At 47.5% G+C, this 16279-nt stretch overlaps 1 protein-coding gene across 3 annotated transcripts in view; it reads left to right on the top strand.

Moving 5' to 3' along the window:
* The first annotated feature begins 3977 nt into the window (after window positions 1-3977).
* Window positions 3978-16279, top strand: part of CNMD (chondromodulin) — a 30235-nt gene continuing 17933 nt past the window's right edge. For all 3 annotated transcript variants that reach the window (XR_008627950.1, XM_004604605.2, XM_004604604.2), the window contains exons 1-3: window positions 3978-4138; window positions 4558-4698; window positions 11049-11189. Coding sequence is in view for 2 of the 3 variants with exons in the window: in XM_004604605.2 (XP_004604662.2) it covers window positions 4067-4138; window positions 4558-4698; window positions 11049-11189 (354 nt within the window). In the remaining variant the exon portion in view is untranslated. The remainder of the gene's footprint in view (window positions 4139-4557; window positions 4699-11048; window positions 11190-16279) is intronic.

Genomic DNA, 16279 nt, shown 5'->3' with positions numbered 1-16279 from the left:
GACCTGGGTTGGCTGCATGCAAGACAAATGCCCTGCCCGCTTTACTCTCACTGCAGCTCCCAGACACCAACATTCTTGAAATAATTTTTCTCCCTTTGCTGCATTCACTTCCTTCTCACCTGTTCATTGTTACTGTTTTGTGCACCTGTCTTCTTTAATAGTCAATAACATTCACAGTACAGTATTCAAAGCATTCCAAAAAGTACATTATGACCCATCTTCCTCCTATTGCTGTCCCCAAGCTACACCGGTCTCCTCAGATGCATGGGTGCTAACAGCTTTTCAGCTAAACCTTTCCAGAAAGCTCTGTGTACATTTCTTCTCCTTTGTACTTTTTATACCAATGAAGGCATCAATGTATTTGCTTTGGGCTTCTTTACTACTTTGGGCTTCTTTCACGTTAAACATCTTGAATGTGGGCTGAGTTATAGCTCAATGGGTTGAGCACAGGCAAAGCAACACTTTGTATGAAGGAGAACGTAGGTCATGACTGCATAGTTCCCTGAGCACTGCAGGGAGTGACCCTTAAGCACAGAGCAAGGACTAGCTCCTGAGTACTGCTATGTGTGGCTCCACACTCCCCCACCCTAAAAGAAAAATCTGAGTGGGGTTGGAGAGATAGTACCACAGGAAGAAAGGGCACTTGCCTTACATGCGGATGACCCAGATTCGATCCCTGGCACCACGAACAGTTCCCCAAGCCCTGCTCAGGAAGTCATCCCTGAGTGTGGAGTAAACCCTAAGCACCACGAAGTGTAGCCCAAAAAAATTTTATTCTTTAGTTTTCTGCATGAGTATTTTCAAAGCTTTTTCATACCTTTGAATAACTGTCAAGGTCCCTCTGTGAAGATGGACCATAATTTCTGTGCTGTGGACAGTGAAGAGCTTTTTAGTCCTTTGTTCTACCAAACATGTGCAATCAGTATCTTTGCACATAAAGAATTTTCCTTCTTTCTGTGCTCATATGTGGGATAAACCGAGAAACCTTTGCCTGCTGGAATTAAATTGCTCTCCATAAAAGCCACACTCATTCACCTGCCCCAGCAATGCATGGGAGGACCTCATTTCCCTCATCCTCCCCGAGGCTTTCCCAACAAGTGTTTTTAGATTTGTCAGTCTGATAGGTGATAAGGGATCATTTCAACTTGCACTTATTTTTATGAGTGTGTCAAGCGGTCGCCAACAGTCTCCTGCTGAAGAACCATTTGGATTTCTGCTTCTGTGGACTGTCCTGTCCTTTGCCCACATTCCTAGTGTGTTATTGGTCTTTTAAAGATCCCTTAGAATTCTCTATACAAGAAAACTGGTTTTTCATCTGCGCTGCAAGTCACAATATTTTTAGTTTCTCTCTAACCCTTTGCAATCTGTCTTCTGTGCCCAATAAAGCAAATGGAACTGCTGTCTTATGGTTCCCAGAGCCTCATCATTGCGACATACAAGACCTCTCTATGCACGTGTGGTTCCACACATTCAACAGGAGAAACCCCTCCTTCCAGAATGCTCCCTTTTTCTTACATGCCTGCTTTATCTTGGGCCATCTCCCTCCTCTCTGGGCAATATTTTTCTCCTCTTTGTTGTTATTTTGCTTTCTCCTCCCCGCTTGCTTTTTTGCAATGCCAGGAATCAAACCCAGGACTGAGTGCCAGCCCCCGCTCCCTTCATTGTTGTTGTTGTTGTGATGGTGTTTTGATGTTGTTTTTGAAGTGGTTGGGTCACAGGCACTGGATGGTGATGCTCGTGCACTTCGGATGTGGTGCTTGCTGGGATTGCAGTTTTGTTTTGTTTTTCAGTTGCGGTGTCACAGCTGGGATATAGTGTTCTACAGGGATGGCACACTTGGTTGTGGCTCTGGAGGATTCCAAACCTCCAGGAGCACCCTTGTCTTGGAGCGGGAGGAGTGCCCCTGTTCCAAAGCCCTGGCCACATGCTTACTACCCAGGTTCTACTGGGGCTACTATTTAAATCTCTCCCACAGGTACACAGACTTCTGCAGTCTGTGGCTCTCCTGTTCCTTATGAAACTCCCTTACAGGTATCCATGGCATCCTAGGACAAGGGGGTTCCAGGGAGCCCTGGGACCTGCCCTAGCTGCCGTCCTTGAAAGCAGCTTCCTGCAAGCATTACCTTCTCCAAGGCTAAGACAAGCTCAAGATTCTTCCCTTTCGCCCCAACTCTCCTTCTCAATCCACAACATCAAATGCAACCCAGGGTCAATTAGTGTGGCCATATGCGTGTTGTCAAGCTTGCTCCTCTCAGCTTCCCCATCTCTGCCAGACTCCTCCCCCCCTCCCAGTCCTTCCAGGCCTGAACCCTATCTCCCCACACCCACAGCTGCTGGTCCATAGAGCCTACATGAGCTGCAAACCCATAGGAATGGGGGAGTTGTGAAAGCCCTTTCACATGTGTTCTAAAATTAATTTCTTTGGGATTTATTATCAGCACATGCTTGTTGTATATGTCTATTTTATATACTTGTATACCTGGGGTCACATAAAAAATTTGTCCGGTATGTGAGATGGAAAGATAGTACAACAGGTAAGGTGTTTACCTTGAATGTGGCCAACCTGAATTCCTTCCCCAGCATCCCATATGGTCCCCAAACCCATCCAGGAAACATTCCTGAATACAGACTCAGGAGTAAGCCTAGAGCACTGCTGGATACAGAAAAAAATAATCATCTTTGGTGAGAAGTTGGAGAGTACAACCGGTAGGGAGCTTGCCTTGCATCCAGCAAAACCCAGACTCAATCTGCAGCTTCCCACACGGCTCCCTGAGTCATGCCAGAAGTGATCCCTGAACTCAGAGCCAGGAGCAAACCCTACGTACCAGGGAATGTGGCCCCCAAATATCAAAACAACCCAAAAAATCTTTTTTTCTCCAGCAAAAAGGGTTTGGAAATAGAAAAAAAAATATTTGAAGCGCTTCAGAGCATTTCAGCCTTCCCGCAGCCTCACTGGCATCAGATTTGTGGGCACACCTCACCATCCGACAACTGCTGCACTGCCGCCCTAGCCAGCCAACCTCCCTCCGCTCAGAACCAGACTTCCTCTATGCATCCGCACAGAAACACACCTATCTTCAGGAGGGCACTCTGCACAAAGCCAGAAGCCAGTGTGAAGGAACTACGCCTGTATCCCAGCAAGGCGTCGGCAGATGCTTCTACTGTGAAAAAGTCTCCACATGTAAAGCTAAGCAGAGGAGAGGATTTTATGTTTTGCTTTCACTCAGGGAAATGCCATCTGCCAGTTCACGGGTGACACACACTTCACTGGGATCCGGGCTTCATTAACTTTTAGTTTGCTTGGTCAGTCAACCTGCCTCACTCCTTACTCAGGTCTCCCCACCTTCTCCCTCTGCTGGATTTAGTGTAGTGGCTTGTGCCTCCCCCATCTCCTCTCCATCTTCCCCTCTGCACCTGGAGACACTGGGACAAAGACTGTGATCTCTCTAGTCCAGACCCCATCCTGCAAAGCTAGGCCAGCCACCCCATGCGCGCGCGCGCCCACACACACACACACACACACACACACACACACACACACACACACACACACACACACACACACACACACACTCCACAGTGCAGCCAGTAAAATTATGCTGCAGGAAACGGGCCTTGGACCCGGGTGAGTGGAGTCCTTAGCCCGGCTCTGAGATCCTAGAATGGAGCCTGGCAGGGCCGCGCTGCTTGGAGTCGCATTCAGAGCCCACCCATACCCGCATCCCCACCACGACATCGTCGGGTTTACGGAGGTGTCTGGGGGACCCAAGGCAGAGAGAACAGAGAGGGGAGGGGGGGTGGAAGGGAGGGAGAAAAAGGGAGAGAGAAAGGGAAAGGGGCGACCGGGAATGCAAGGGGGGGGGGCGCTCCCGGGGCTGCTCCGAAGAAAAGGGAGGAGAGAGTTGAGACGCTGGGCGGGGTAGAGGCGGTGGGACTAGCGCTGGCAGCACCGACGGGGGTGCGTGTGTGTGCCTGCGTTGAAAGGTCCTGCACGTCGGGGGGCGGCTGGGACAGAGCCCAGGGCGCGCGCCGAGTCAACCCCGGGTTCTCTCCTGCAGCCGCTGCCATGACCGAGGGCTCCGACAAAGTTCCCATCGCTCTGGTGGGGCCTGAAGACGTCGAGTTTTGCAGTCCCCCGGTGAGTACCTCTCGGGGGGCCCCTCCACCTCTGCCATGTTGGTCCCCGGGGCATGGCGTGGGGCTCCGATCCACTGTGCCCGGTGCGGTGTGGCCGAGGTAGGAGGTGGGCAGAAGCCCCCACCCCGCGTGTGCATGGGTTCACAGTGAGTGTGAAAGGGTGCGTAGAACGGGGACCAGGAGGGTCGTCGCATGCACTCGCCGGGCCAGGGTCCGCGCCGCCCCCCCCCCCCCCCCAGCCCCGAGAAGTTTGGCTGCGTGCACTTTCCGGCTCGGGTCCCAGGGAGCCCCCGGGGGAGGGGACATCTCGGAAGATGGGGTCCCCCAAGGAGCACAAGGCAGCGATTTCCCACCCATGCCGGCTCCCCGCGGGTGCAGGCGACGCCGGCCTGACCCGTCCCTCTCCGCTGCCTCCCGCAGGCGTACGCCACGGTGACGGTGAAGCCCTCCAGCCCCGCGCGGCTGCTCAAGGTTGGAGCGGTGGTGCTGATTTCTGGGGCGGTGCTGCTGCTTTTTGGGGCCATCGGGGCCTTCTACTTCTGGAAGGGGAGCGACAATCACGTAAGTTCCCGGGACAGCCCACACGGTGCAGACCCGGGTCGGGATCCTCGGGGCCGCGAGGTGAGCGGGGCAGCGAGGCGCGCTCCGTTGTGTCGGGGTCCTCGCTGTCACACGCCTGTTCCCCGCTAGGTGGAGCCAGAGCGCTGATTTCCCCCAAGGGGGCGCTTTGCAACCGGTTCCCTCCGTCCTCGGGGGCACCTTCTCCTTGTCTTCCATCCAACCCTGCAGCCCTCTGCTCATAGGCAACATTGTTAAAAAAAAAAAAGAAAGAAAGAAAGAAAGAAAGAAAGAAAGAAAGAAAGAAAGAAAGAAAGAAAGAAAGAAAGAAAGAAAGAAAGAAAGAAAGAAAGAAAGAAAGAAAGAAAGAAAGAAAGAAAGAAAGAAAGAAAGAAAGAAAGAAAGAAAGAAAGAAAGAAAGAAAGAAAGAAAGAAAGAGAGAAAGAAAGAAGAGAGAAAGAAAGAAAGAGAGAGAAAGAGAGAAAGAGAGAAAGAGAGAAAGAGAGAGAAAGAGAGAAAGAGAGAAAGAGAGAAAGAAAGAAAGAAAGAAAGAGAGAAAGAAAGAAGAGAGAGAGAGAGAGAGAGAAAGAAAGAAAGAAAGAAAGAAAGAAAGAAAGAAAGAAAGAAAGAAAGAAAGAAAAGAAAGAAAGAAAGAAAGAAAGAAAGAAAGAAAGAAAGAAAGAAAGAAAGAAAGAAAGAAAGAAAGAAAGAAAGAAAGAAAGAAAGAAAGAAAGAAAGAAAGAAAGAAAGAAAGAAAGAGTGAGTTCCTAGATTTCCGGAATAATATTAAAGCACACTGTTGCTGGAAAAGGCGGCGGGTGATTCAAGGCAAGCCCTTTCGGTGGACTTCAGCCTGGTGCTTGCAGTTTGCAGCGCCGCTGTGCTCCTGGGCAAAGCATCTCACCCCTGTGAGCTCAGTCACTCATCCTTCGGGGAATGCAGGACTGGTGCAGGCTAGGGTGGAAACTCAATGAAGGCTCCCCCGGCTGAGAAAGGCTGCGAACTTAAGAATCTGGGAAAAAGAGGAGAAATACTTAGATCCAGTAATTGGGGACAAATTCGGACTTTCAAAAGTTGTTTCTGGTTTTGTTTTACGTGTTAACGCTCCCGCTTCTTGCTCTTAAAGAGCGGAGAGGGGATGTTTTTCTGTCACCTTCCTTAAAGGTAATAGATGTCTTTCCAAATCAATTCTGGCCTAGTCACCTGTAATTGAACAGTAAATATTTCACTAACGGTTGCCCTACTTTCTTTGTATGCAATTATTTATTCTGAAGCTTCAGAGTCTCTGAAGGAGTGTTAAAAAGTGCTTCTAACTTGACTGGGCAGCGTTCCAGATGTTCTCTAAATACTCTAAATTTCGTTCACCTGTGTAAAGGAGGGGCGTTTTTATCTTGATGACCGTTGCCAGGCCTGGTATAAACTTATTTCAGCTAATGGAAAAGAATTCCATCTCCTGGCTGCACACAAAGGTCTGCTTCTTAATCACTACCCTCAGAGGATCTGAGCCTGCTCTCCCCCACCCCCCAGCCCCATGAAATTCAAAGCATGAACGAGTTCCAATACTTAGAGAAAATGGTGCTGAAAGCAATTCAGCCATTTTACACATCACATCTTCTGCAGTCACTGCATAATTTGTATTTTTAACTCAAATGCCTAATGTAGATAAGCATGCCATTTAGCACTGAGTCTGTTTTAGAGACTATATCAAATTTACCAGCATCGATTTGTAAGATCAGAATTGCACAGTATTTTGTGTACATATGAAAAGTGCCTTAATGTATTTGTATTTTATATGTAGAAGCTGGGCCAGATGCTCATATTTGAAAGCAGCAAGTCAACATGAGAATATTTCAATATCTACATCTCCATTAATCTAAGCCAGGCTTAGGTTGTCATCCTATGGGAAATTGTATAATGTTTGAATGTGAATGCAATCTTTCAGATGACAACACCATCATGGTATAGGTCATTTGGGATAAAAAAAAAAAGTAGCTTTGATTTATGGGTGGGGGATAAAGATTTTAGTCGTGATAGACATTAAAATGTATGTCCTTTGGTATTTAGTTATTCAAGGCAAACAGCAAACTGGCAGGTATCTAAGAAGAGAGATTGCATGATCATATTGAATTAGCATGACTTTTTGAAAATATTTTTTACTTTGCCACAAGATGGTTGACTGGTTCAAGAACACAGTGTTAAATCCTAAGAATACAGAGAAATACTGAATCACATTTTATTGCCAGCAATCAAAGTTATTGCTGTTTCCTATACAGACAGGAGAATGAAGAAAATCACGACAGCTTTTTTTTCCCAAAAAAAATATTCTATACTGATCCAAAGTCTGGAAAACAAATCACAAAATACTAAATTGGGTACACTTAGCACCCCTTGTGAGTAGCATGTACACATACCTGCCTCCCCTAAATGCAAATCTAAATTGCAGAAACAAAACACAATAACAAAAGATAAGATCTCTATCAATAAAAAGACCTGCTCAGGGGCTAGACTAATAGTACAGCAGGTAAGGCATCTTCTTTGCACACGCCCGGCTCAGGTCCTATCTCCAACATCCCATATGGTCCCCTGAGCACCGCCAGGAATAATGCTTGAGTGCAGTGCCAGAAGTAACCCCTGAGCATTGCCAGGTGTGACCCAAAAAGCCAAAAAGTAAAAAACAAAAAAACAAACAAAAAAAACACCTGCTCAATGTATTGGGGCATTATCTGTTCCTCTGCACCTCAGTAGTGGATTTTAGAGAACAACTGCTGTAATTTAGCTCCTATACCTTCAAATGGGTCAAACACCCACCCCCCAGCATTCACCCCCCCAATGGGTCAAACCCTCACCCTCCAACCCCCACCCCCAAAGAAAGGTTGATATAAAGTCAGTTAGAGGACTCTGAAGAAAAAAGAATCCACATGGTAATCATTAGAGAAACAAGTGACCAGGCTCAAATATTGAGGCCATGTTTCACCCACATTATTGTAAATGGAACAAGGCATTGAAATATGGGAGCTGCCGACAAATATGAGATGACTGACAAGTTTCCCCTGTGGGATGAGGAGATGAGAATATTGCTGGGGACCTTTCATCTCAGGCTAGTTTCATCTGGGCATTGTCCCAAACTTGGAATGAGTCTTCGAGAACCCAGGCTTTATTAGAAACTCATTAGCAAATAGCCTTGGCTGTGAACGGCACCATATTGAGCAAAATGCTGGCAAATAATAAACTCCACTGGACCTGGGAAGAATTAGCCTGAGGTGCCAACCACTCCACGGACTCAGAGAAGATAATGTGATTACTGTTCTGCCAGCCCAGCCTCCTTCTGAGCTCACAGAACTTAGGAAATAACTTGGGCCTGTTTATCCCCCACCTCCCTAACACTTCAGGACACAGACTGCTCACTGCTTAGGAGAGATTTTTATTGGAAGGTCTGTGGTGAGGGTCTGTGATAGGAAAGGGCCCGTGAATCAGACCTCAAGCATCACTCCTGGCATTATAGTCTTGTCTCTTCAAGACCTACTAAGAATTTGGAAATGGGCTAGAGAGATAGTACAGCGGGTAAGGTGCTTGGCTTGCACACGGCCAACCCAGGTTTGATCCCTGGCACCCTCTATGGTCCCCTGAGCCCATCAGGAGTGATCCCAGAGCACAGAGCCAGGAGGAAGTAAGCCCTGAGCACTGCTAGGTGTGGCACACACACACACACACACAAAAAAAAAGAATTTGGAGACAGTGACATTTCTTAAGTTTCTCACTGCTTTACTATTAAAAGACGTATATGCAAAGCTTCCAAAGGGAAAATAAAATGCCTCTTGTCGTATGAATGAGGGGTGCATGTGCCAGCAGGAACTTGCACACGTGTCGCCGCCATGCTGTCTTTTGGCAGTTACACTTACCGTGTGAACGGTGGCAGTTCCTGGAGCATGGGGACAGAAGAGAGCCTGTTTGCTGAGCCTGCAGAAAGCCCCAGCTCAGCCAAAGCAAACAGGTTCCCCAAACTGGGCTGGTGGTCAAGACCACCTGAGGTACAAAATAAAAACAGCCTGGTGGGCTCTGCTCCAACGCGCCGGTACTAGAACCACCCCGAGCAGCTCCTGGGTCCAGGCAAGCCCCGGAGCCGGCCTGTTGCAGGATGCACGCTCGTCGAGGGGAAGAAGAAGCCCTGAGAGATGTAACGGGATGGGAGGGTTTTATGTTCTGCTGAATGAAAGCTGTGGCCAAAGCGGGTGCTGACTAGCAGAGCCATTTCTCTATGTCTGTGGGGAAAAGAACAGAATGTGTTGTGGGCCTTGCGATCGTGAGCACTTTACAGCAGATACTATCTCTCATGCATGCCTGTTCTCCCCAGTGAGGACAAAGCGCAGACCTGAACTGAATCAGAGCCCACTGCCCCAATACCAGCTAGCAAGTATCTCTCATCAGTTCTCGTTTCTTCCCCCTGAAAGATTTTCAATGGGGCCAGAGATGTGACTCAGTGATAGGGCACTTGCCTGGCATGTGTGAAGCCCTGGGTTTGATCTCCGGCACCACTAAATAAATACTTCGTGTGTTTGTATAAGTGTGTGTGTGTTTGTGTGTGTGTGTGTGTGTGTGTGGTGTGTGGTGTGTACACACACACATCCATCTACCTCTTAAGTAAGAAAAGAAAAGAGAAAAGGAAACCTTCTACCTTACAACCGAGAAAGTTCTAGCAGGGTAATGCAGCACAGGAACACGGTGTGAATTCTTAAATTAGATACTAATTGTCTACGCTAAGAGAGCCCTTTGTATCCTCTGGCCTAATGGTAAACTTTTTAAAATTAATGACAACCTGTGGGCATTTGTGTGTGTTAGTTGGGGAGCATATCTGGCTATGTTCAGGGCTTATTCCTGGCTCGGTGCTCAGGGATCACTCCTGGCTGACTCAGGGGCTCATTTGTAGTGCTGGGGATCAAACCTGGGTCAACTGCATGCAAGGCAAGCTTTGAACTTCTGTACTCTCTCTGAAGCCTTAATTTATAACAATTTTCCCCAGCAAAATTGTACTTAGAAGTCCAGCCTGGGCAATAGTATGAGGCAGAGTTGCTCTTGTTGAACTAAAGGAGGTTGAGTATTGGGGCGACAGGAGCCCCTCAGTCCTAGCTGATCTCCCACCCCGGGGCACATTTGCAATGCCCTGGGGCTCTAAGAAGATCAGTTGAGCCTACATTTTTTTTTTTTTGCTCTTTGGGTCATACCCGGCAATGCACAGGGGTTACTCCTGGCTTTGCACTCAGGAATTACTCCTGGTGGTGCTCAGGGGACCATATGGGATTATGGGATGCTGGAAATCAAATCCGGGTCGGCCACGTGCAAGGCAAATGCCCACCCGCTGTACTATCGCTCCAGTCCCGAGCCCTACATTTCACCCTGGCAGCAATTCCCAAGAGCCACGAAGGAGCAGTGTGACCACCTGCTTCTCTGAGCACCGTGCCGGGGCTCATCAATGCTGCAAGTCTCCCCCCTCTCCCCCAGGTCCTGACAAAGTGCCCTACAACACCATATGCCTGTCAAGTCATTAGCATGAGAAGCTTCCAGCTCCAGCACAAACAGATGTGCATGCTGACCTTGCTCTCTGCGACTCAACAGGAGGCAAAGCCCAGACCTTCTGCAGTCCTGCCCATGCTCTGGGCCAAACCGTGCCCAACAGATGAGACACCTTTCAGATCGAGGTGTCACCATCGACTTGTTCAGTCAGCAGCTCCGTTAACCTGCTGCCTCCTTGATTTCCATTTATTCATTTATTCCATTTCCGTTTATTCATCAGTGGATCATCACCACAGTCTCACCATAGAATTGCCCTTTAGATTTTTGTTTTGTTTTTTTGCTTTTTGATTCACACCCAGCAAGGCACAGGAGTTAATCCTGGCTCATGCACTCAGGAATTACTCCTGGCGGTGCTCAGGGGACCATATGGGATGCTGGGGATCGAACTCGGGTCAGCCGCGTGCAAGGCAAACGCCCTACCTGCTGTATTATCGCTCCAGCCCTGGTTTTTGTTTGGTTTTCGTTAATGATCTATGCCCAAGCCTATTCCCACAGGTTCTCCTACTCCAGGCAGAACAGAGTTTCTACCTGGATGCTTTTGCATGCTTCGAGGATTGCGAATGACTGGGCTAATTAAATGTGTTAGGGACTTCACCTGTAAGGATTTTTTCCAAAAGAAAGCATTGTATTAGGTGACTGGCACATAGGTAAAGTTCTCTACTATAAATTATTGCTGTTGAGGATGTTTCAGTGTGTCTGTGGCAAATATGAAAGCTGCTGGTCTAAAGATAAGGCCCCGATTGCTCTAACAGGAAAGCATCACTAACTCTTCCATTCCCTTCCAGATTTACAATGTCCATTATACCATGAGTATCAATGGGAAATTACAAGATGGGTCAATGGAAATAGATGCCGGCAACAACGTGGAGACCTTTAAAATGGGAAGTGGAGCTGAAGAAGCAATTGAAGTTAATGACTTCCAGAATGTAAGTATATTCCATGAATTTAGAGAGTTGACGCAGGCAAGCCTGGAAGCCTTTTCTAATTCTGGGAGAAGCATCATCTCTTACACACATCCAAACATGCGGATTTTATGGCCATCCCACACCACTGAGCCGCATACACTGGGCAGCATTGTTCTCTCCAGGAATATCGCGTTCCTTATATTTTCAAAACAAAGAAAATAGGGGCCAGAGAGATAATACAGCAGGTAAGACACTTGCCTCGTATACTACCTACCTGGGTTTGATCCCCGGTACCCCATAGAGGGCCCCGGAGCTTCACCAGGAGGAATCCATGACACGGGTTGTGCCTCCAAAAAAAGAATGAAGAAAAAGGAAACAAAATTTTACAAAACAAAAACACCTTGACAAGAAGAAGGTCCTAAAACTATACTAAGTCTTGGCAACTAGAGTTGAAAGCACTATTTCATTGCTCTCCTGGCTATTGACCTGCCACACGGCAGGGCTCAGAGACCAGGGCCTACACCTGGCTGTGCTTGAGAGCATTGTTGCTTTCAAAACCCCGAATGCAACACAGTGACTAAAATGCTCAGAGTATCCTAGAATGTTACAAGTTCTGAAGTTTGAACTTATAGAAGGTAGGGAAGTCTTACTGACAAAATGGACAACAGGTGGGATCTTTACCTACCTAAGTATTTACATGGGAAAGATTACATATTTTCCTGGTTTGGATTTCCCGTTAATTCTAGAAAATCAGTTCAGAGAAATTCCCTTATGGTAGCATATGCTTTCTGATCATCCCCTGTTACAGACAGAGTATGGCTGTCTCCTTTGAAAAGGGCAAACATATTTGCTTTCAGAAATCCAACTTACAGGCTATTTTGAAATCTTTATGCTCAGTACATCTGCAACCCACAATATCACTTCGGGTCTACCTTCCTGTTGGCCAATATAAATACCTTACTCCCTTTCATATTCCACGATGAGGACAAGGCATGCCTGTTTGTGTTCTTTATATCTGCCGACAGAGTAGGTGAGACTTCATAATGAAAAAAGGCTCCTGAAAGTAATGTCTCTTCTGGTAGTTTATTGGCCTACAAACATCTCATCGACCTGTCTTTCTCTGATGGATGAGATGTTTTTTATTTGAATGAAAGAACTCCTCTTGTTGATACAGAAACACACTTCGCACATCCTTTTGAATGCCAAGCAGATGCTAACATCCAGGCAGGGGGTGTTATATAGCTCTGACACTACAAGGCCCAGCTGTGTGGGTCCCAGCCCAGGGGTGGCTCTGCCTACCTGTGTGTGTCCAGCTGTTCGTCATGCAGCCAAAGCTCTGCAACGGGCTCTGGTCAGTACAAAGTGATAATGTCTCTGTAGCTACGAAAGGCTTTTCCTGAAAGTGCCAGGACAAGGTAAAACGTTTTCCTCCTTGTACAGCTCCATATACAATGAAGAAATGTGACTCCCATACCCACATCATTCAAAGCCGAACAACACGGAATACCATGGTATCAAGACTTGCCAAGGCAGCTACACAGATGACTGATAGAAACGCCCTCTCTCTCCCAATGAGTATGCATTAGGAATAGGGGCGTAAAATATTTTAATCCCACACTATATTTCTATTTTATAATCCTTTGGTTCTCATACTGGTATCGATTGTATTTTGCTCTCATAGGCCAACAGGGCCACAAATATTTTAGAAACTGATCAATTCCCTTTGATAGCTTCCACATTTCTCTAAGTCAAAACTGGTGAATAGACCATTTTTGTGATGGATAGAACCTGTTATGGGTTTAAGCAAGCCCGGACTTTTGAAAATACATCAATCAAATTACTTCGGTACCAGTTGCTATTACTTCCTCCCACATTTTAAGCCACCAGTCAAGCCTTGCATGTGGCCAACCCGGGTTTGATCCCTGGCACCCCACATGGTCCCACCAAGCCTCACCAGGACTGATTCCCTAAGGACAGCCAGGTATGGCCCCACAAAGAAAGAAGATAAAAAATAGGAGCAGAGCTTTCCAGGACTGGAAAGAAAACCTGTACACAATTTCACCTCGGGTGGCCTCTGGAGTTCTAAGTGGTTAGATGTGGCACAAGGGACATGTGGGAACATACGTGGGTCAGATTCGGTAGGGTTCTGGTTCGCACCTGAACAGTCTCCCATGCTGATCCATAAGTCCACCAAGAATTTAGTTGCTCTCCACCCCCTTCCAAAAAAAAAAATAAGGAGGGGCCTGGAGTGATAGCACAGCGGGTAGTGCATTTGCCTTGCACTTGGCCAATCAGGGTTTGATTCCCAGTATCCTATATGGTCCCCTACCACCGCCAGGAGTAATTCCTGAGTGCAAAGCCAGGAGTAACCCCTGTGCATTGCTGGGTGTGACCCAAAAAGCCAAAAAAAAAAAAGAAGAAGAAGAAGAACTGGATAAGGGGAAATAAAGGATACCCGGTAAGCTGGTAGGTTATTGGTTTCAAAAATCAATATGACTCTCAACCATCGTGTAAATGAGAAATAAAAGAAAGTAATTGATAATGACTTTTGTTTTTCCTGATGTAAAGGATCAGCCCAAGAAGTCATGATGTCATATGTTTGTTTCTATAGCTGGGGAACTGTCCATGCCACCTCCTAAAATGCAGACTGACAGGGTGTTGGCAAATTAAATACAAAATCATGTTCTACAGAAATGAATCCCCCGAAAAGTAACCTTCAATCTCTATTTTCATAGTAACAGCTTGCTTAGGAAATTCACCGTCCATTGAATATATGCAGAAGCCACTTTGTGTTTATGTGTAAATGGTACTGTAGTTCTCAGCCTCCACCTGAACATGCCACAGGGGGATTCCTAAGACTCCCCCAGAGCCTGTCTAGTTAAGATCAGGATGTTCCCTAATCTTTGTGATAACAACAGAACTCTCCCAGAGATGACTAGAGGAGGGTGGGCACCTCGCCCTTCCTGGGAGCTTTTGGGTTAAGCCGTAGCAACGATGGGGTGCCCTAGAAAGAAAAAAATCGTGCCACTAAAATGAGATTAACTAGAGTTGATGAAAGCATGTTAGATCTTCGGACTTTTCACTCACTCTCTTTGGGAGCAAATTTCTTCATTATCACCAGCTTCTGAGGCCTTGTTTGCTCGCAAAACCAAGTTGCCTGGCTGTTCCGTAAGCTTTCATGGCCTCTTTCATCTCTTTAATATATTCTGCTTCTTGATGTGGATCTGGAGCTCGACTTGGTGGTAAGCACACGCTGCCCACAGGACCGCCCCTCCGAGGTCTCACCTCTGTCGGGTGGCTGTCAGAACTCACTAAGTCTAGATCCACACCCGGGGCTCCGAAGCCTTCAATCGAATCTGCTTTCTCCTTGTGGAATACGGAAGTGTTCTGCGGCGGTTACAGCTGTGGTGATAGGGTTGGGTCTGAGGTAGTTGTCCTGTATTATGCAGAGGATACAGGGTTCGAGGCTAAGAGAACATTCCACAGAGGGGCAAGCCCATGAGGGAGGACCACCAGTCTCCCTCCCCTGCCTTCTCTCTTTCCAAACTGCAAGTCCTAGATTTATTGGGAGGGAGGAGTAGGTTAGGTACAGAGTTTCTCAAAGTGTGTTCCTCAGCCCACCACAGCAGCCTCTCCAGAAGTTTGTTAGAAGTACAGAGTGGTTATCTCATGGTGATTAAAATAAAATGATAACAATAATAAAATAAACATTCTGAATTTTTAAAAAATGTAATGTGGTGTTCATGCCCAATTCAATCAGCTTAATTGATGGCTGAATGAAGAACAGTACTCCTACATTCAAAAAAAAAAGGGAAGAGGGGCTGGAGCAATAGCACAGCGGGTAGGGAGTTTGCCTTGCACGCGGCCGACCCAGGTTCTATTCACAGCATCCCATATGGTCCGCTGAGCACCGCCAGGAGTAATTCCTGAGCACAGAGCCAGGAGCAACCCCTGTGCATTGCTGGGTGTGACCCAAAAAGAAAAAAAAAATTGGGGCTGGAGTGATAGCACAGTGGGTAGGGTGTTTGCCTTGCACGCGGCTGACCCGGGTTCGAATCCCAGCATCCCAATGGTCCCCTGAGCACCACCAGGCGTGATTCCTGAGTGCATGAGCCAGGAGTGACCCCTGTGTATCGCCGGGTGTGACCCAAAAAACAAAAAAAAAAAAAAAAGGGAAGAAGTACAGAGTGGGGTTTCATTCCCCACTTGCTGAATCTGGAGCTCTGGGTGTGGGTGCAACACTTTTTGCTGTCCCTAACAAGTCCCCTGAGTTATTCTGATGCAGGTGTGTGAGCTTTGGTCGAGGAGACTTGCCCCAGGGCTGTGCCTCAGGCTGCGTCAGTGGCAATAACAGATCAGCACAGACTAGGCTGGCTTAAAGACTTGAGTCTGTGGCCCAGTCTGGGACCTGGAGAGCTCCAGGTTAAAGGCACTGCTCGACTCGGTCCCTCATGAGGGCATCTTCTCACTGTGTCCTCACCTAGCGGAAGGGGCAAGGTAAGGCACCGGTCGCACCCCTGAGGGAGTGTCATGGCCTAATCACTTTCCACAGGCCTCAGCTGCTCAGACATCATCTCAGGGGTTGTGTTCCAACCCATTACCCTGCAGGGAGCACTAAAACAGCCTGTAGCAGCCTGTTTCAATTGCTTAAGAACTATGTTGACAGGGTAAAGAGATAGTACAAGGCTTAAGGCACTTGCCTTGCACATGGCTGGCATGGGTTCAAGTCCCCGGCACCACCTGTGATCCCCTGAGCTCTGCCAGGAGTTGTCCCTGAGCACAGAGCCAGGAGTAAGTCCTGAGCACTGCCAGGTGTGGCTCCCAAACAACAACAGCAAAGCCACCTGGCTCTGAGAGGCTGGTGCACAGCCTCAGTGCCCGTGAGCACACTCAGTATGTCGGACTCTGTTCTCCATTTATGAGTGCTTAATCCTCAGCTGGCACCCCTGGGTCTCATATTTTTCATTGACCGAGGTTCTTTAATTTACAACACTCTTTTTGTTTTGTTTTGGGGTCACATTCAGGGGTGCTTAGGGCTTACCCCTGGCTCTATACTAGGGATAATTTTTGGTGGGGCTCTGGGAACCACATGGGATGCCAGGGATCGAACC

The sequence above is a fragment of the Sorex araneus genome, chromosome 1 (genome assembly GCF_027595985.1).
Source record: "Sorex araneus isolate mSorAra2 chromosome 1, mSorAra2.pri, whole genome shotgun sequence".
In the NCBI taxonomy this organism is placed as follows: domain Eukaryota; kingdom Metazoa; phylum Chordata; class Mammalia; order Eulipotyphla; family Soricidae; genus Sorex; species Sorex araneus.
The sequence above is the reverse complement of the archived record's forward strand: the minus strand, read 5'-3'. Positions and strand labels throughout refer to the sequence as shown.